The sequence below is a fragment of the Malania oleifera genome, chromosome 6 (assembly GCF_029873635.1).
Source record: "Malania oleifera isolate guangnan ecotype guangnan chromosome 6, ASM2987363v1, whole genome shotgun sequence".
In the NCBI taxonomy this organism is placed as follows: Eukaryota; Viridiplantae; Streptophyta; class Magnoliopsida; order Santalales; family Ximeniaceae; genus Malania; species Malania oleifera.
Window position 1 is genome coordinate 95,707,345 of NC_080422.1, and position 16,904 is coordinate 95,724,248.

Here is a 16,904-nt window from a genome sequence, read left to right on the forward strand (position 1 = left end):
ACTTTTCAATTTTTTTGGGAGTAATTAAACGTGAATTGTAATATGGTTTTTTTTTTCTTTTTTACATTTATACTCTTAAATTTTTATTTTTTTTGAACAAATGAAAAAATATGTTATATGAAATTAATTTTAATTTTTAAAAAGATGACACTAAAATTTCTTTTATAATAGTATCGATAATAATAATAATATTACCTTGATAGTTGATTCCAATCAAAGAACAGTGCAACAGAGGGGCCAATTTCTGTGAACGCCGACACTTGGGGATCTGCCTGTGCGATTAAATGCGTTTGGGAAGCGAAAAGAAGGAACACAAACTCACGGGTTCAATATGGGATTTGTCACCTTCCTCTTCCCTTCTCTCTCTCTCTCTTCCCCTGCTCAGCTAGCTGTACCCTGCCGAATCTATTTTTAGTCTTTCCGTCTCTCTCTAATTTAATAATTAAAGGATTTTTGTTTGTTCTTTCTTCTCATTCCTCCTCTCTCATTCCTCACATCAGACTGTCAGACTAATCTAATCAGAGTCAGGTTCACGAGACTCCCCTGGTTTATTAAGTGCACAGATTCTATAGCCGCAAAGGACACAGCAATTTTATTAATATTTGCTTTATCTTCTACTGCTGCTGCTGCAGCTCTTTCTCTATCATCATTCGGATTCTCTTTTTCCACTTCAATATATCTCAACTAAGAGAAACCCATTACAAAATAAACAACCATAAAGCATTTGGGTTTGGGACCAAACCTGTATTTGAGTTGACAGATTGTTGCTCGTTAATTTGTGTTTGGGAGAGGGCCTGGCCTTTGTTTTCCAACTAACAGTAATATGGCAAGAGAAGAAAAGAGAAAAATGATGGCCTCCGCATCTTCTTCCTGCAACAATAATCTTAATGCAGAAGCTGAATCCCAGGACGCCCTCTCCTTCCACAAGTCCCTCCAAGTACTAATTATCCATCCATGCTATCCTATACATATATGTTTTGTTATTTCTTTTCTTTTCTTTCTGCTAAGCTCTTACATATTCTCTCTCTGTTTTAATTCAAGCTTACCAATTTTTTGTCGCAGGAACTTAAAGATTTGCGTTCCCAACTCCACTATGCTGCCGATTACTCTGAAACGAAGTTCTTGCGTGCGGAAGAGAAGAAAATGTGAGCCCATAAATTGAATAGTTTCATGATCTTTTTTAATACGATGGCTGCCTAGCTAAATCAACACAGAATTGGTTTGATTTGTTTTATATACGTATGTATAGTGTAATGGAAGACACCAAAGAGTACATATGCAAGGCTGTGGTAGCTGTCGTTGATCATCTTGGAACCATCGCAGCTGACCTCGATTCCCAGCTTTCTAAGACTAACTCTTTTTCTGATGCCGATCTTCGAATCATTTGCTTGAATCAGGTACATCATGCATTCATGCCCTTGACTTTAGGTACTACTGTCATAATAAATTTTGAGGATGTTTTTAAAATATTTGATTTTAATTACAAAGTAATTTGTTGATTTGGTACCATAGAGACTCGCCATGTGCCAAGAGTATGCTCACAATCTTGACATAGCGAGAGTGCGTTGGAGCACGATCCTGCCGAGGCATTATCCACAGTATATATCAACATGTAATCATTCATTTCACTTCATTTCTAGAGTTCAATTCAGTGTTACTAGTTGCTATTGATGACAAAAACATGTTCAATGCACTTATGTGTTATAGTGTATGCTTCTGTGCTATTGAGCAGATGCAGAGAAGAGTGGATCTGAGCCTTGCCAGAGGTTCCGAGGTTGTAATACTAGCCTGAAGCAGTTCAGGGAATCTGATAAACCAAGTGCTGCTAAAATCACAACTAAGCGTGAGTTTCAAATAGAGAAAATGTCACCTTTATTATGCAGACACACTCACAAGCCCTCTCAAGAAAGTAATTCAAGTTTTGGTTTTGGTACCATAAAATGGCACACCAGTCTAACTTCAGGTACATATATAATACCAATCTCAGCTGCTGTGGTTAATCTATCTTAATAGTTTTTGGCTGAGTGGTAAATTCCATAGCTCAAATTTGGAAACATTGTGGGTATTCAATGCGATTTCTCTACTGATATTTGATTCATTTATATGCAGTGTTGCCCGTTCCTAGGAGCCTGCCCACGGCAAAATTTCACCCTACTTTCCATTTCCAGGTAATTTTTTTTTTCTCTAAAAAATTTCTATCTGATTTTGATAAACAGCTTGTACTTTTAATTTGCAGTAGCTTGCAGAAAATTCCCCCTCATCTAGTAATCCATTGTGTTATTTGTTACAGAGTGCTCAGAAGGTTGGACGCAGATCGTCGGCGCATAGGAAATCATTTCTGAAGAATGATATCTTATCTCTACTTGGATGGAATAAACAACCAGCATAGATTATTTAGGAACTATGTATATAAATGCATGTTCCCTTATCCTCCTCGGGACTGAAAACTTTATGTGCATAGCATAATAAATGCTACAAGTTTATTGCAGGGTCATGTGAAATATTTGTTAAGAAAAAGGAATGTGAATTCCAGTTGGGAAAAAGGGTTGGAGTAGAATTTCAGAGGATCTTATATTAATGATTGTTTATTTAACATTTTTGTTGATGTTCATTTAAGTTGAACACACACAGAGGAAGCACACAATCACACATGAATCAATCAACAATCTAATGCAAGCACTCAACAATGAAATATACACAAGAAGCAATCAAACAATGATAAGAAGAATAAAAAAATAAAACTAGAATACACAAGATTTATGTGGTTTAGCAATAGCATACGTCCATGGGAGTAGCACTTTAATGATGTTTATATAACATCTATTGGGTACAGAAGTGTTCTAGTAAACTTAAACTAAATCTGTAGCAATCCCCCTGGAAAAAAAATCCTCCAGATAAGCCCAATCTACAAGCCCCCTATTTGAATTTACGTAATCTGCGTTGACAAAAACCGTCAACGATTTGGAGCAGAAGAAAACACCTTGCTTCTCTCCCTTTGCCCCTCGCGTTATGTAACTTTCTCCGGTACATGTGATTTGCTTTGAATATGAGCCACGTCCCCAACAATCTCCACCTTGGCGAATATTCATCACATTAGAACTGCTGCTCCACCCAGGCCTGTAGATTGGGACCCGCCTCCCCTCTAACACTTGGAGACGTAAGCCAAGTCCAAGCCACGCTTGAACTTGACCATAGTAACAAGAACTCTACCTAACTGAACACCCAACTCCTTGAACGATCCTCTGAACCACAATACTAACTTGGCAGCCTTAGCCTCTGCCAAGAACTCCGATCTAATTGTAACAAGCACACCCTGAGACTGTACCCCAGACTTCCAACAATTAGGCCTTCCCACAACATACCTCGTTGCAAGCCTCCTATCATCTAAGTCTCATGTGTAGCCTCCATCTGCGAACCTCACAACTGACGGAACCCTCTATTGCTCACTGAAATACCCAACTGCATTGGTGTAGGAAACCTTTGACACATCTCAAATATCACTGTTCGTTCTCGAGTACTGAGTGGTAGACTGTTTAATTAGATTCGCCAATGTTGTATCGGTGACTGATTTTACATTAACCATGTTAAACCTCACCAACACCTGATCACAAAAACCACCTTGAGATAACCACAATGTACATGTAGTTTTGTTCATACAATTGCCTTGAGGTAACACCAATCTTCCTGCAGCTACAAAGTCACCCTGAGATAAACCAAATCTCCTTGTAACTTTAGCCTTGCAAATCTCCAACCCAAGAACACTCTTGGCAGTACTTAATACCTTCATGTAAATTTCCTTTCTTAATAGAGTCCCTGACTGATTTACCTTACTTGGAACCTTTCCAGCAATATGCATATCACTCATATAAAACAACATAATACTTGCCCACTTGCAACCTATCTCCCTCTATTTCTCTGGGAGCTACACTAACCCCCTTTGTCTAATTCTTATACAGTACCTCCATCTCCTCTACCATGGCACCTGTCCACCTACCCTTCTACTAGTCCTGCACTGCTTCCTAAAGGGTAGTAGGATCCTTCTTGGTAGTAATGGTTGCAAAAGACATTAGATCATACTAGGGCAGTGGCCTGATAGTGCCTGTGAGCCCATTGTGATCCTAGTGGTCTCCGGAGTTTGAACTCCTTGCATCATGACCAAAGTCATCTCTACACTAAGTCTGAAACTCCACCTGCATCACAATATCCTTTCTACTCCAGTTTATCTTGTGATACTGCAAGTCTCTTAAGTTAGAACTCCCTACACTTCCGCCCTAAGTCTCCAACTCCACCTGCACAACATGCTTATTATTGCTATTGTAGCTTTCTAGCATCCATTTCTCTTCATCTACTTGAATACGTTGTCCCATGGTTTTAACACCTAAAGTCATGTCTCCACCAATCGCCACCCTGTTTTCCATTGGATCACCCAATTTGATCTCATCTTTCTTCTATACCATAAAGATGCACTGTCTAGACATAACACCAAGCCTAGATCCCACGTCACTAGAAAAGTGCATAGTTGGACCTCCAAAGTCTATCGCATAAGTAGTCTAAATCTCTCCTGCAACTCTCCCATCTAGTGATACATTTGACGATCGATTAACTAAGAAACACGCCATACTCACTGACTTCATCAAGAAGTCCCTTACAAGCCCTGCATATACTATGCCTTACTCACAAAACTCCTTGAACACTAGCGTACTCAGAAACAATATCTGACATAAGGAACTCTCTCTCGGTCTAGTACTCCACCTCAGCCACAAGTTATACCTGAAAGACATCTCCAACTTGTGGCGCATGAGATACTCCCAGACCTTTTGTGATAAGCTCACGAAATACCCATGTCCAACCTGTGATGCTGCCTTCACTGGTCCCAAAACATCCACACCAATGTAGTTAAGAATACCCACCATTTTGTGTGTGGTTAGACTACACAAAACAATATTTCTTGACTCAAACTCTCAGCTGTAGCTCCACCTAAAACTGTGTTACCCTGTAGTGCATAGAGATTCCCTGTTATCCTCTGTCCCTTCATCTCCATCAATGCTTCATCACACACCATCATCATCCCACCTCTGGAGTTGTAACTATATCGTCACAATCCAAAACACCTAATGATATCACGTTCTTCTGTAGATCGGGTACATGCCTTACCCCATATAACGTCCTTACCACACCGACAAACATCCTGATCCTTATATCCCCAATTCTGATAACTTTACAAACCGCACCGTTTCCCATCAGAATAGAACTAGGACTCACCAATCTGTAATTGGTGAATCCGACTTTGTTGGGTGTCATGGGAAAAGAAAATCTTGAGTCTAAGATTCAAGAACCCATGAGGCATTTTGAACCTAATGAAATAGTAAGCATCTCACCATCATTGCTCCCCGAGTCCCCTTATTCAACTACATTCACGGATTTTGACGAACCCCCTTGACCTTTTGCCTTCCCCTTCTTCCACTACAAACATTCCTAAAAAAACTAAGGTGTAGTCCCAAGAGGGGGGTGAATTGGGTTTTAAAATTTTCTTTCAATTCTTTTAATGAAAACTTAACCTTTTGTTAATAATGCACAACAACTTAATTCTTTTTATTCAATCCACAACCACACAAACATTCAATCAAACAAATTAACCAAGCCAATCAATCTTAAAACATTCAATCAAGATATACTATGCAACTTAATGGAAATTCATAACTTTTTCAACTTATGTGCAGCCCTGTTTATATGAATTTGAATCAAGCCCTATATATATGAAATTTGTCTCTCAATTTGATGTCCAATACAACATCCAATCACTCTTTCCACATACTTAGACCATAAATAAACTTTAAGTTAAAGATTCTTGGGGTGTTGAATCAATCAACGTACTTCTTTACAGTTTCCGTAAAAGATTGATTAACTAAAGTACTCCCTTTCGATTTCCGCAATCTTAAAAAACAAATTATTCTTAAGTTTATTTAATATCTAATATACGTAGTGTATATGATTTAGATATTTAAAACATCCACGCAGTTTTATATGTGCTAAAAATAAAGAGAGTAAAGGAAAGAGAGAATGAGACCGGGATTTTTACGAGGTTCGGCTTATACCTAGCCTACGTCCTCGCCTTTGGCAAACCACCAAAGGATTCACTAGAACCAGTTCCTTTACCGGGAAGAATAATACCGTTTACAACACTCCTTCGATTAGGTTAGAGTCTGCGTCTCCAAACGATATACCCTCGTTCGATCACTCCTTCAATTAGGGTAGAGCACACCTTTCTCAGCGATATCCCCTCGCTTAGCTAACAATCCGAACACCTCGAATCATCCAAGAACTACAAAAGATATGAAGTAATCACTGCGTACAAAAGCACTCTCAAAACATAGTAGATTAATACAAATTCAGCTTTAGGTATTTCAACAATTTAAATACCAACAAGAAATAGAATTGAAGTTCAAGTGTAGAATTCACCAAGGGTTTCGTGTGATTGAGAAAACTTAGTATGTGAACCTTAGTTGATGTTTTGGCAGCAACTCAGATGATTTCCTGACAGCAAAAGTATTAGCAATATGGAACTTTGAGAGAGATTGAGAGATTGAATGCAAGTGTGCTATGTAATTGCCTTGGTTATAATTTCTTGAGATTAAGGAAGTATTTATAGCCTTTTTTTTTAAGAAAAAACTTCAGCAGACTGAACTTATTCTTCAGTTTTCTGAAGAAATTCTTCACTAGACTGAAGTTAAACTTTAGTTGTCTGAAGAAATACTTCAGTCTTCTAGAATATCAGTTCAATCTTTTGGGTAGACAAAAACTTTGGTTTCCTGACAGTTTGGACTTTCCTTTAGTATTTTGGTCATAACTTTTTCTATATAACTCCATATTATACGTTCTTGGTATCAACAGAAAGTTAAGAGAAAATCCCACAATTTCATGTTGGACATTTTTTAAAATAAGGAGTGTTTGATAGAGAAAAATGCACATCAATGCGGATATAGAAAAAATAACAGCATTTGGAAAATCCTACTTTGTGCTTTTCATTCGAAAAATAATTTTAACCTTTTTGAAATAATTTTTGACCTTAAAAAAATATTTTCCAAGTATTTTAAAAGGTATCTAGGTCTAAGAAATTAACCTAAGAGGTTCATGCATCCATATTGAAATTTTTTGAAGTACTTACATAAAGACTTCTTAAGGTTTTGACATTCTAAACACTTAAGTTTTCATATTTGTCTTTCTTTGGCTCCATCTTGTCTTTAAACTTCAATATACTTTAAGCTTTTAACAAGTTCTCTTTAATATTCATGCTCTCATGATCTTCAAACTTTATTAGATCATCTTTCAATCCACGCCTTAATATTCTTTAAATTTCATTTGATCATTTTTCTTTGAAGTATAAGCTTTCAATGATCCCTGTGAGCACTTGACCTTGTATTCACATACTTGAGTCGTGAAATTTCATCACTTAACCAAATATATTAAGTTCCTCTGATTTGTTATCATCAAAACAAGATTTTAAACCTTGTAAGGCCAAAAAATACATTACCAGAGTTCTATACTATCACCAACATAAGCATCTCTAAATAGCGTTATTACAGTCCAAAGAATAAAATAAAGCATAAAAAGTTCCGTATCTTATAACTACTCATAGCTACAAAAACTAAACCCTTCCCAAGCTTTCTAAGCCTGATCTCTAGTAGGACCTGAAAAGTTAAATATTCATTGGGGTGAGACACCTCTTAGTAATGCAGAATAGATTATCATCAATGTGTGACTAACATGAGTTTTCGTGTAGACAAAGTATAACATTTATCGTGTAGACAAAGTATAACCTTTACTTCAACTTTAAGAAAAATTGCATTTAAAACTATAACTCATGTCTATATAAATAGGTAAACATACTTTCCATTTTATTTATAATATAATTTTATTATATACTTTCGTTCCATTCATAACATAATTCTATCATTATACATAGAAGAACCTTTCTGCTTGGCAATCATATAACATCATGAATTCGCCCTGCATGATTAGGTTGTGCGGTCTGACTGTTATACTCAATCCGAGTGATCAACCCAAAGCTAAGTCGATTAAGTCCTGTTTTTAAGTACGACTTGCCAACCCTGTGCTGACCTGTATACAAGAGGACAAAATCCCTTGTTGACCTGTATACGAGAGGGTACATCCTCATGTTGACCTGTATGCCGGGAGGATACAATCCTATGCTGACCCATGTATATAAGGAGGGAACACTACTATTCTCTGGCCAGGTCGACTATCCCATACCAACACTTTCACCCAACAGTGTGGCTGCACTATACTTCCTCTAGTAACTTCGGTATCGAGCTTTCACGTGATCCATGCATTACCATAGTCATTTATCATAGTCATATATCATTTCCGTGGTCCATACACCACTGTACCATTTACAATATATACATTCCTTTTTAACAATTCTTGAAATACTAGTATATTACTATACATTTCCAATATAGCATCATATAAATTACTACAGACTTTATATTATAACTTAATCTCATGCCACACGATTTGGATATTAGTTCATACTTTCATAAATCAATCTGAGAAAAGGATACCATAATATACTTGTATATTCTGCTGAAAATATGGGAATGATCATCTGCACAATTTAATTCAACTAAGATATATTTCTAATTAAAACGGAGATAATCACCCCTATTCACTTTATATTTTCCCAAAATACCTATATTATACCAAAACTCTCATTTCATATACCCGATTCATTCTCAAAACCATTCATAGTATTCCTGTAATCACATGCTCTATTTTAAACAGTTCAGTTTCCAAAATAACATGATATAATCTATTCCCTTTACTTTTACTCAACTTTAACCGGTTGGATTTTTGAAATACAACTATCATAATAATCATGTATCCATATAGTGCAGTTTAATCGGTTCAATTTCGAAATCAAGCTAACATAATATATTCCCCTTATCTGTTCCTGAAAATATACCTATTCCACTCAGAAGACGGAACCCCTAGCTATTCGAAACCGTCGTGGGAAGTAAGCCGACAAGCCAAGAGAAGAGAGAGAGATGATTAGGGAGCGAGAGCAGACTCCAGGGAGTCTTAGGAGTGAGAAAGGACCATGAGGGATGAGAGAGAGAGAGAGAGAGAGAGAGAGAGAGAGAGAGAGAGAGAGAGAGAGAGAGAGAGAGAATATGAAATTTCTAAAAAAAAAAAAACCTAACTTCTATTTATTGGTATGCTGCCTTGCACAAAACCTCTATGGTCCTGTTATACAAACTCTCAGTAGTTTAAATCGTTGACGGTTTTCTTGAGATTTTTGAAACCGTCGACTGTTTGACAAACCATGCCTTGGTAAAATCGTCGACGGTTTTTCCTGAGCCTCCTGAAACCATCTACGGTTTGATCTATTCCAAACCCCTTTTCCTTCTATTTCTTTTTTTTCTTTTTATCTATTTCTCTTTTATTTTTTATTTTTTTTTCTAAAATCGAATTTGTATAGCATCAACCAGGAATCGAACCCCCGATGCTCACACTTGAATGTCCGGTACTTTCTATTGCGTCATGCCCATGGGGGCTCATTAAATCTTTTACTTGATGATTTAGTTGGTGTGACTATTCCTCATTGGACATCTTGCTAGTTTGTCTGTTTCCTTCAGCCTTAGTCCCGCCATTATCTCGCGTGTGCACACACACTCCAAAAAATCATCTATTCTAATTGTAATGGTTGATAAACACATAGATTTATAAATTTAATTAACAATCTATAATTTCATAAATGTATATATTTTATACAATAAATGCTATTAACTCATCATTTTAAATGATGTGTAACATACATGAAAAAATAATTTATGAGCTACATAAATATGGAAACTCTAAGAAATTAAAACATTTAAAGTTATTAATTTGCTGTTGACTATATATCTCTAATAATTAATGCAAGACTCAATTCATCAAACACTATTGCAAAGAAGAATAGAATGAATTCATAGTCATCCCAAGACATTCAATGATTACATGTTTTGATAAATAAAATTTTGCTTTATGATTAGATGGGAATAACTTCCTAATTAAAATGCAAGTTTTATCATAATGATCTTTTGAAAAATAATTCGAAAATAAAATTTCAAGGATTATATCAAATAATATTTTATTAAATCAAATAAAGTCTAGTTTATAACCCAATGGGGTTGGTTCAAGTGATAAGAGCGACTTGTGACTTTGGTGACCCCAAAGTTACACATTCGATTCTCCTTTGAGAGTTTATCCCGCTGAATTATTAGAGGTGCGTTAATGGGTGGACGACTTTTATCCCCCGAATTTGGTGCTGGACCATAGTGTTTAAAGTGGCGTGATGGTGGTTGAAGTCCCCGAGTTATAAAAAAAATAAAAATAAAAGAAAGTCTAGTTTGTAACTCAATTATATATTCCAATTAATCAAAAGTTCAAGAGAATTGAGTGAAATTGCTTCTTATAGAAAATCCAACAAAAATACATTAGCAAATTACTCCACTAACTTTGACTTGATATTAAAAGACAGTAATTTTTCACTAGTTCAATTAAAGTTGCCAAATTAACCCACAATTTATCTAATTAATGTTAAAAATTTTACAAAAAAAATTTAAATTCTAAGATATATAATTTTATATAAATCATATGTGATCTTAAGAGTTAACAATTTTTAATTTTTGAGTAAGATAATTCGGTTTATAATGTGCTCTTGCATTATAAATTTAAATATTAAATGGACAAAAATTTTAATTATTAATTTACATGTGATTTTAAAATTTTATTTTTGAAAAGAAATTATATATATTGCATCTTATTATATAAGATGTTCAATATAACAATTTGGGTCTTTCTCAAATAATATATCACAAAAAAGAAAGTGTAGAAAATATTATTTTCTTAAATTTAAGATTTCAATGTAAAGAGTATTTTCCAAAAATTAAATTTCATAATATGATTTTAGCATTCTTAAAAGTAAAATGTAATTTTTTAATTAAATTTAAAAATATTTTTGAACCACCAAATTTGATCAAAATTTTGTAAAGTTCGTTATGCCAAAAAACAAAAAAGAAAAATTAAATCATTGAATAATTTCATTCAATTTTACCTTGTGTCATGTGAATATAAAAGAAAAAATGATACTTTAATTTGATAAATGAGTTAAAAAAAATTTAAAGCAATCAAAAGGTTATCAACTAAAAAAATTAATATTATAAGAATTATGAATTAATTATTCACAGAACAATAAAATTGACTCTGTAGTGAAATTAGTTAACTTGGTACATTTAATGGTTTTTTTTTCTGGTAATTAATTAAAAATGGTGATTAAATTGTAAAAAAAAACAACAACCGTGAACTTTTATATTTATAGATTTTTTTGGCTACTTGGGAACAAAAGTCTAACGTGCAATAACAATGGATCACATTATCGAACACCATAGTATGAGTTGATCATTCAAAAAAAAAAAAATTAATATGACAATTAATCACAATTTTTATAGCGATTTGGTATTAATAAAAATAAATTAAAATCCCTTATTTTAACTAACCTGTGTTTACTCAAGGGTGGGGTCGAACCCCTTTTTAAAATTTTAACCAATTAAATTACATGTTGTAAATTTCAACATAAATCACCAGGATTGAGCATCTGTGTATAATTATCATTGATCCTGGTTTCTAGAAAATATTTACTTTTTCTAAAAAAAAACCTTCTTGAAAAATAATTTATTTTTGTTATAATTTTTTTTGATAACCCGGAGATTCCAACCACTATTGTGTCACTTTAGACACTATGGTGCGGCACCAAACCCGGGAGGGTGATAGACAAGCCGGGTGATAGCCGCTTGTCCATTGACACATCCCTAGTAATTCACCAGGATCGAGCATCTGTGTATAATTAAGCAACATTGATCTTGCATTCTGGAAAATATTTACTTTTTTTCAAAAAAAAAACCTTCTAAAAAATCATTATTTTCGTAATAAATTTTTGTTTTTAATAATCCGAAGATTCCAACAACCATCGTGCCACTTTAGACACTATGGTGCGGCACCAAATTCGGGAGGGTGAAAGCCGCCCTCCCATCGACACACCCCTGGTAATTCACCGGTATAATGTTTCAAGGGGGAATTGAACCCGTGACCTTAGATCACCAAAATCATAAATCGTCCTTACTGGTTAAGTTGGCCAACTGGGCATTTATTTTGGTAATAATTACTTGTTTTTGTGCAAGTCAAACTGTTTGATTTAAACTGTAAATATTATAAACACTTTTTTATCTATTAAATGTTCCAAACGGCACCCTAAAATCTAGTGCGTGGAAGCCAAAACATGCATCTATGGAACCCAAAGAGCTAGATCACGGGTTTTGTCACTTCCTGCCTTAGTCTTCCCTTCTTTATGATTTTGCCCTCCCTGCCTTTTATAGAGTTTTCCCTTAATGGGCTTTGTTTGTTTTTGCTCAATTCCTCTTAAGAAGAACACAAATTAACATATTTATAAATCAAAGATTTCTCATCGATCCATTTGTTCTGAGTTCTTCCACTGCAATTACAGCACAAAATGATTCCCTCCAAATCATTCTCCTACCACAATCTGAATGAAGAAGCTCAATCCCAGGATGCCCTTTCCTTCTACAAGTCTCTCCAAGTATTATTAACCATGGATTGTGCTATATACATAAATGTATTTTTTTCTTTTGTGTTCTTAAAGATTCAGGGTTATCTTTAATCGTAGGAACTTAAAGATTTACGATCCCAGCTCCACTATGCTGCCGATTATTCGGAAACAAAGTTCTTGGGTGCTGAAGAGAAAAACAAGTGAGTTCTTCGGTAGTGATTTGTTTGGTATATAAGAATGGAATAAAATTGATTTTTATAATTTTATCGATATATATAACTATCTTTATTCACTTGCAACCTATTCCATGTGTAACGTTAATCATCGGCTCTACACCGCCATTACTCTCTCGAATTCCCTTGTGCTTAGCCTTTATAATTAAATTAATTATTTCATTTTCTCCTCAACTATTTTCATTTTATTATCAGTTTCTTTTAGAAAATATTTTATAGTAAGATTATTTTATTGCTTTCCGAATTCTCTTTATAAATGCTAAAATATTTAAAAACAAAATGCATAAAAAATAAATATTGCTTCTCATATCTAAAAAAGTGTTTCATAGATCAAGACCATAATTGTCAAATCGAGATTTAAATTGTCAACTAAAACTCCAATTTTAGGAATCGAGAATCACATCAATTCGGTACAAATTTCTAAAATCAATTCAACATGATATGCATATGTTGAAATATCAAACAAGAAGTGAAGTAGTACAATACACTTAAATTTTGACAGTGAAAATATCATGTTACATGTGTATGCTTTCTCTAAACAAATGAAAAGTAAGGAATGAGTTAAGAGATATTAATTTAAGAAAATGAACTTTAAGCCATTTAAATGAAAGGAAAAATAATAATAATAATAATAATAATAAACAACTAAACTTTTGGTGTTTATCAACAATTAAAAAATAATATTTCATGCTTGTTCTTTCTCAAATTAAAAAGAAAAAAAATTAACTTTAAAAAGTTATAAGAATCTAAAAATATTATTTTTTAAAAATAACTTTTGAATTTTAACACATTGAAAGATGAGTACCGCCTTGTTGATGAGCATTTTGCACTTATACGTTTATACTCCTCTATGAGTGAAGAATATGTTGGGTGGTTTAGGGTCTTTTCAACCCCAAAAGCTAGCTCATGGGGTAAGGCTTTCCCTCACACTTAATAATTGACCACCAGCCCCTTTCACAACCGATGTAGAATAATCCTAACAATCTCTCCCTCACACATCGGGGCCTCTCCCGGCAAGGCAAACATCGGGGTCTCTCCCGGCACGACACACAAGGGAGAATGTTGGTGAACCAAGCTCTGATACCAATGTTGGGTGGTTTAGGGTCTTTTCAACTCTAAAAGCTAACTCATGGGATGAGACTTTCTCTCATACTTAATAATTGACCACTAGTCCCTTCCACAACTGATGTGGGATAACCCTAACAGAATAGTTTTGTGGAAACTACAAAGAATTAAAGTCCTATTTTTTCTCCTTTTTTTTTTTTGGCACAAAATTTATGTAGAAAAAGAATGGAAAGGCAATCATGTAAAAAAAAAAAAAGCAATAATAAAAATAAGTTGGGTTTTAAACCAATCGAACCCGTCAAAATGCAATAGCTCTAGAATCATGTAAATCAATAGATTCACACTCATTCGTTAAATTCATGAGATGAATCAATAGATTCGACAATAATTTAAATGTTTTTTAGATTCACTAGTAAGATTCTAATCAATTTGATATGAAAATTGAAGTTCATACTAAACATATGAATCTAACAATTATGCTGAAAACAACTTAAAAATTTGCAGTGTGATAGAAGACACAAAACTGTACGTAACCAAGGCTGTGGTAGCAGTTGTTGATCATCTTGGAGCCATCTCATCTCACCTTGATTCCCAGCTTTCAAAGAATAACTCATTTTTTGATACTGAACTTCAAATCAACTGCTTGGATCAGGTAGTACTGCTCCTAACTTTAGTCATAATTTTTTTTTTCAATATTATATATATACCGGTAACTGAGCCAATATCTAAAACTAAATTTGACAAAAAGGAAAATGGGGGATGGGGGGTAAAAATCGAGTTAAATCGGTTAAGCCAGACTGGTTTTACTGGTTGACTTGTGAACTGGTCGGCTGGATTGATCAAACCGAGCCGATAGGCTAGCCAACCGGTTCAATTTTAAAAACTAAAAACCTAGACTTGGATTTGATAGAGACACTAAACAATATATATTGACATTAGAAATGTTACAATTGTACATTTTCATGTGTACTAACTACTAAACATGTTTGGTACTATTGTGTATATAGAAGCTTGTTACTTGGCAAAAGTACGCGCACAAGCTTGCCCTAGCAAGTGTGTCGTGGAACACACCCTCTCCGAGACATTATCCGCATTACATATTCACATGTAATTGTTCATTTCACTTCATTTCCCTAGTTCAATTCAAATTATTCAGTCCAAATTGTTAGAACTTGCTTCTGATCATGTCAATTCAAACATGTTCATGCGTATACTTTTTGTTGTCTTGGTCAGATAAAGAAAGAGGGCCTAAGCCTTCCAAGAAGTTTGAAGGCTGCAAACCAATCACTGCTAAAACTATGACTAAACAGGAGCTTCATACCAAGGAAATGCCAGTTTTATTGTGCAGTCGCAGTGATCTCCGATCCTCTCTGGAAAGGAATTTAGGTACTGCTGCTACCACAAACTGGGATACCAGTAATTCTGCCTCAGGTACACCATATTAGTCTCATTAATTAGCTATGATTGACAAATATGACGAACTATGCTCCTATGTTTTGAGAAGTCTTGTATTTAGATTTTTATTAGATTTGGATAAGGTGTAATATAAAATTGTTTTGAAATTCATTCAAATCCTCCCAAATTCAAATCTAAAGTCTGAAATTTCATTCTCCCAACTACAGCATAAGTATTGGGTTGTGTTATTAGACCAACTCAATAAAGTGGTGACAATTCAAGAATTTTTTGATTTGTTTTCGAAAGAAGGTAAATTAAAGTTTATTTATGTGATCCAATGTAAGAGTTGCCACTGCTTTATTGGACTAGTTTATGAAACTCTGTTCACCTAATGATTTCTAGTACTAAAAAGACACATGAGCTGGAGGAATCTTGAGACCAAAATGGCATATGCTAGCCATATATTTTAGCAACATTCTACAAGCATGTGGACTTTCATTAATTTGTCACAGTAAAATCAATCAGTCCATCACATCTCACCTGGGTCGTGTGCTCGGTATACTCCTGGGGCACATGCCTCTCGGCTAGCAAGTATTGTTTTTTTTTTTTGGGGAGCTCGAAGTATAGTAAATACCATGGCCTTGTTGTCATGAACTCTTACGTTTGGAAAGGTCTTGAATTTAGAAATCTAAATTCAAAATTCAAAATTCATACTTCCAAATGCATCATCATTATAAGTTTATATCTTTTCTGTTGTATTAGAAGGTTGGAAATATGATATATGGGTATATAGTATGATTTCACTAGAGATACTTATAATGTTACTTTTATGATTTATTTGCAGTAATGTCTGTTCATGGTGGCAAAGCCACACCAAAACCTAATCCTTCTCTCCGTTCCCAGGTGATTTATTTATGTACAATTTTCTCTATATATGCATGGTTAATGGTTTCCATCTGCCATAAGTTATTACTTTTGTTCTTTAATTGTTTGCAGTGTTGTGATGATATGATGTTTGCTGTATGTGTTTTGTAGAGCACTCTTAAGCAAGGACGGAAGTCGTTTCTGCATAGGAAATCATTTCAGAAGACTGAGATCTTATCCATCCTCGGATGGAATAAAACAAATAGCTTAAATATAGTTTAGGAACTCTATACTGAACCCTATTTTCTTCTTCCTTTTTCTCAGTTCATGTTGCTAGCCTTCAATAAATACTTCTTGGACGCATTAAATAATGAGCCTGGTACGCAAGTTTATGTCAAGAATTTGCTATTTTTTATGATGGTAGGTCATGTATGTCTCTAGTTTTAACTAAAAAAAATTTATTGTGACCTACTATGTTGGTAATAGTGAAAGACGAGAAGCAGACTTCAATTTTATGATTTTTTTCTTCACACCAAAGGTTTTCACCTAAATCTTGGTGTCTTCGTTGTGCTTGTATGGTTGATTTGTGTTGTTGGTTGCTTATGATTTTTGAAAATTTATTATTCTACTTAGTTTTGATTTGAGCTAAGGGAGGTATTATCTTGACTACTGTGTTTTGACTATCACCTACCTACCTCCCTTACCCAAAACTTGCGGTCGAC

General features: G+C 34.5%; 2 protein-coding genes across 2 annotated transcripts; both read left to right on the forward strand.

The window, feature by feature from the left end:
• Positions 1–289: 289 nt before the first annotated feature.
• On the forward strand, positions 290–2,557 carry LOC131158835 (probable protein ABIL5). The gene is made up of 7 exons (XM_058113743.1): positions 290–937; positions 1,063–1,145; positions 1,250–1,397; positions 1,513–1,612; positions 1,733–1,963; positions 2,110–2,168; positions 2,291–2,557. The coding sequence occupies exons 1-7, from the start codon at positions 824–826 to the stop codon at positions 2,387–2,389; spliced, it is 834 nt and encodes a 277-aa protein (XP_057969726.1). The 5' UTR covers positions 290–823; the 3' UTR covers positions 2,390–2,557.
• A 9,784-nt stretch (positions 2,558–12,341) lies between these two features.
• Positions 12,342–16,697, forward strand: LOC131158836 (protein ABIL1-like). The gene is made up of 7 exons (XM_058113744.1): positions 12,342–12,655; positions 12,743–12,825; positions 14,428–14,575; positions 14,931–15,030; positions 15,157–15,354; positions 16,163–16,221; positions 16,354–16,697. Exons 1-7 carry the CDS (start codon positions 12,569–12,571, stop codon positions 16,462–16,464), a joined length of 786 nt encoding a protein of 261 aa, XP_057969727.1. The 5' UTR covers positions 12,342–12,568; the 3' UTR covers positions 16,465–16,697.
• Positions 16,698–16,904: the final 207 nt, after the last annotated feature.

Bases quoted from the DNA above. Each gene is read 5' to 3' on its own strand.
- LOC131158835 (XM_058113743.1), top strand. From the start codon at position 824: ATGGCAAGAGAAGAAAAGAGAAAAATGATGGCCTCCGCATCTTCTTCC. The intron at 938-1,062 runs GTACTAATTATC...TTTTTGTCGCAG, and splicing joins CCTTCCACAAGTCCCTCCAA to GAACTTAAAGATTTGCGTTC. The intron at 1,613-1,732 runs GTAATCATTCAT...GCTATTGAGCAG, and splicing joins TCCACAGTATATATCAACAT to ATGCAGAGAAGAGTGGATCT.
- LOC131158836 (XM_058113744.1), top strand. From the start codon at position 12,569: ATGATTCCCTCCAAATCATTCTCCTACCACAATCTGAATGAAGAAGCT. The intron at 14,576-14,930 runs GTAGTACTGCTC...TTGTGTATATAG, and splicing joins AAATCAACTGCTTGGATCAG to AAGCTTGTTACTTGGCAAAA. The intron at 15,031-15,156 runs GTAATTGTTCAT...TGTCTTGGTCAG, and splicing joins TCCGCATTACATATTCACAT to ATAAAGAAAGAGGGCCTAAG.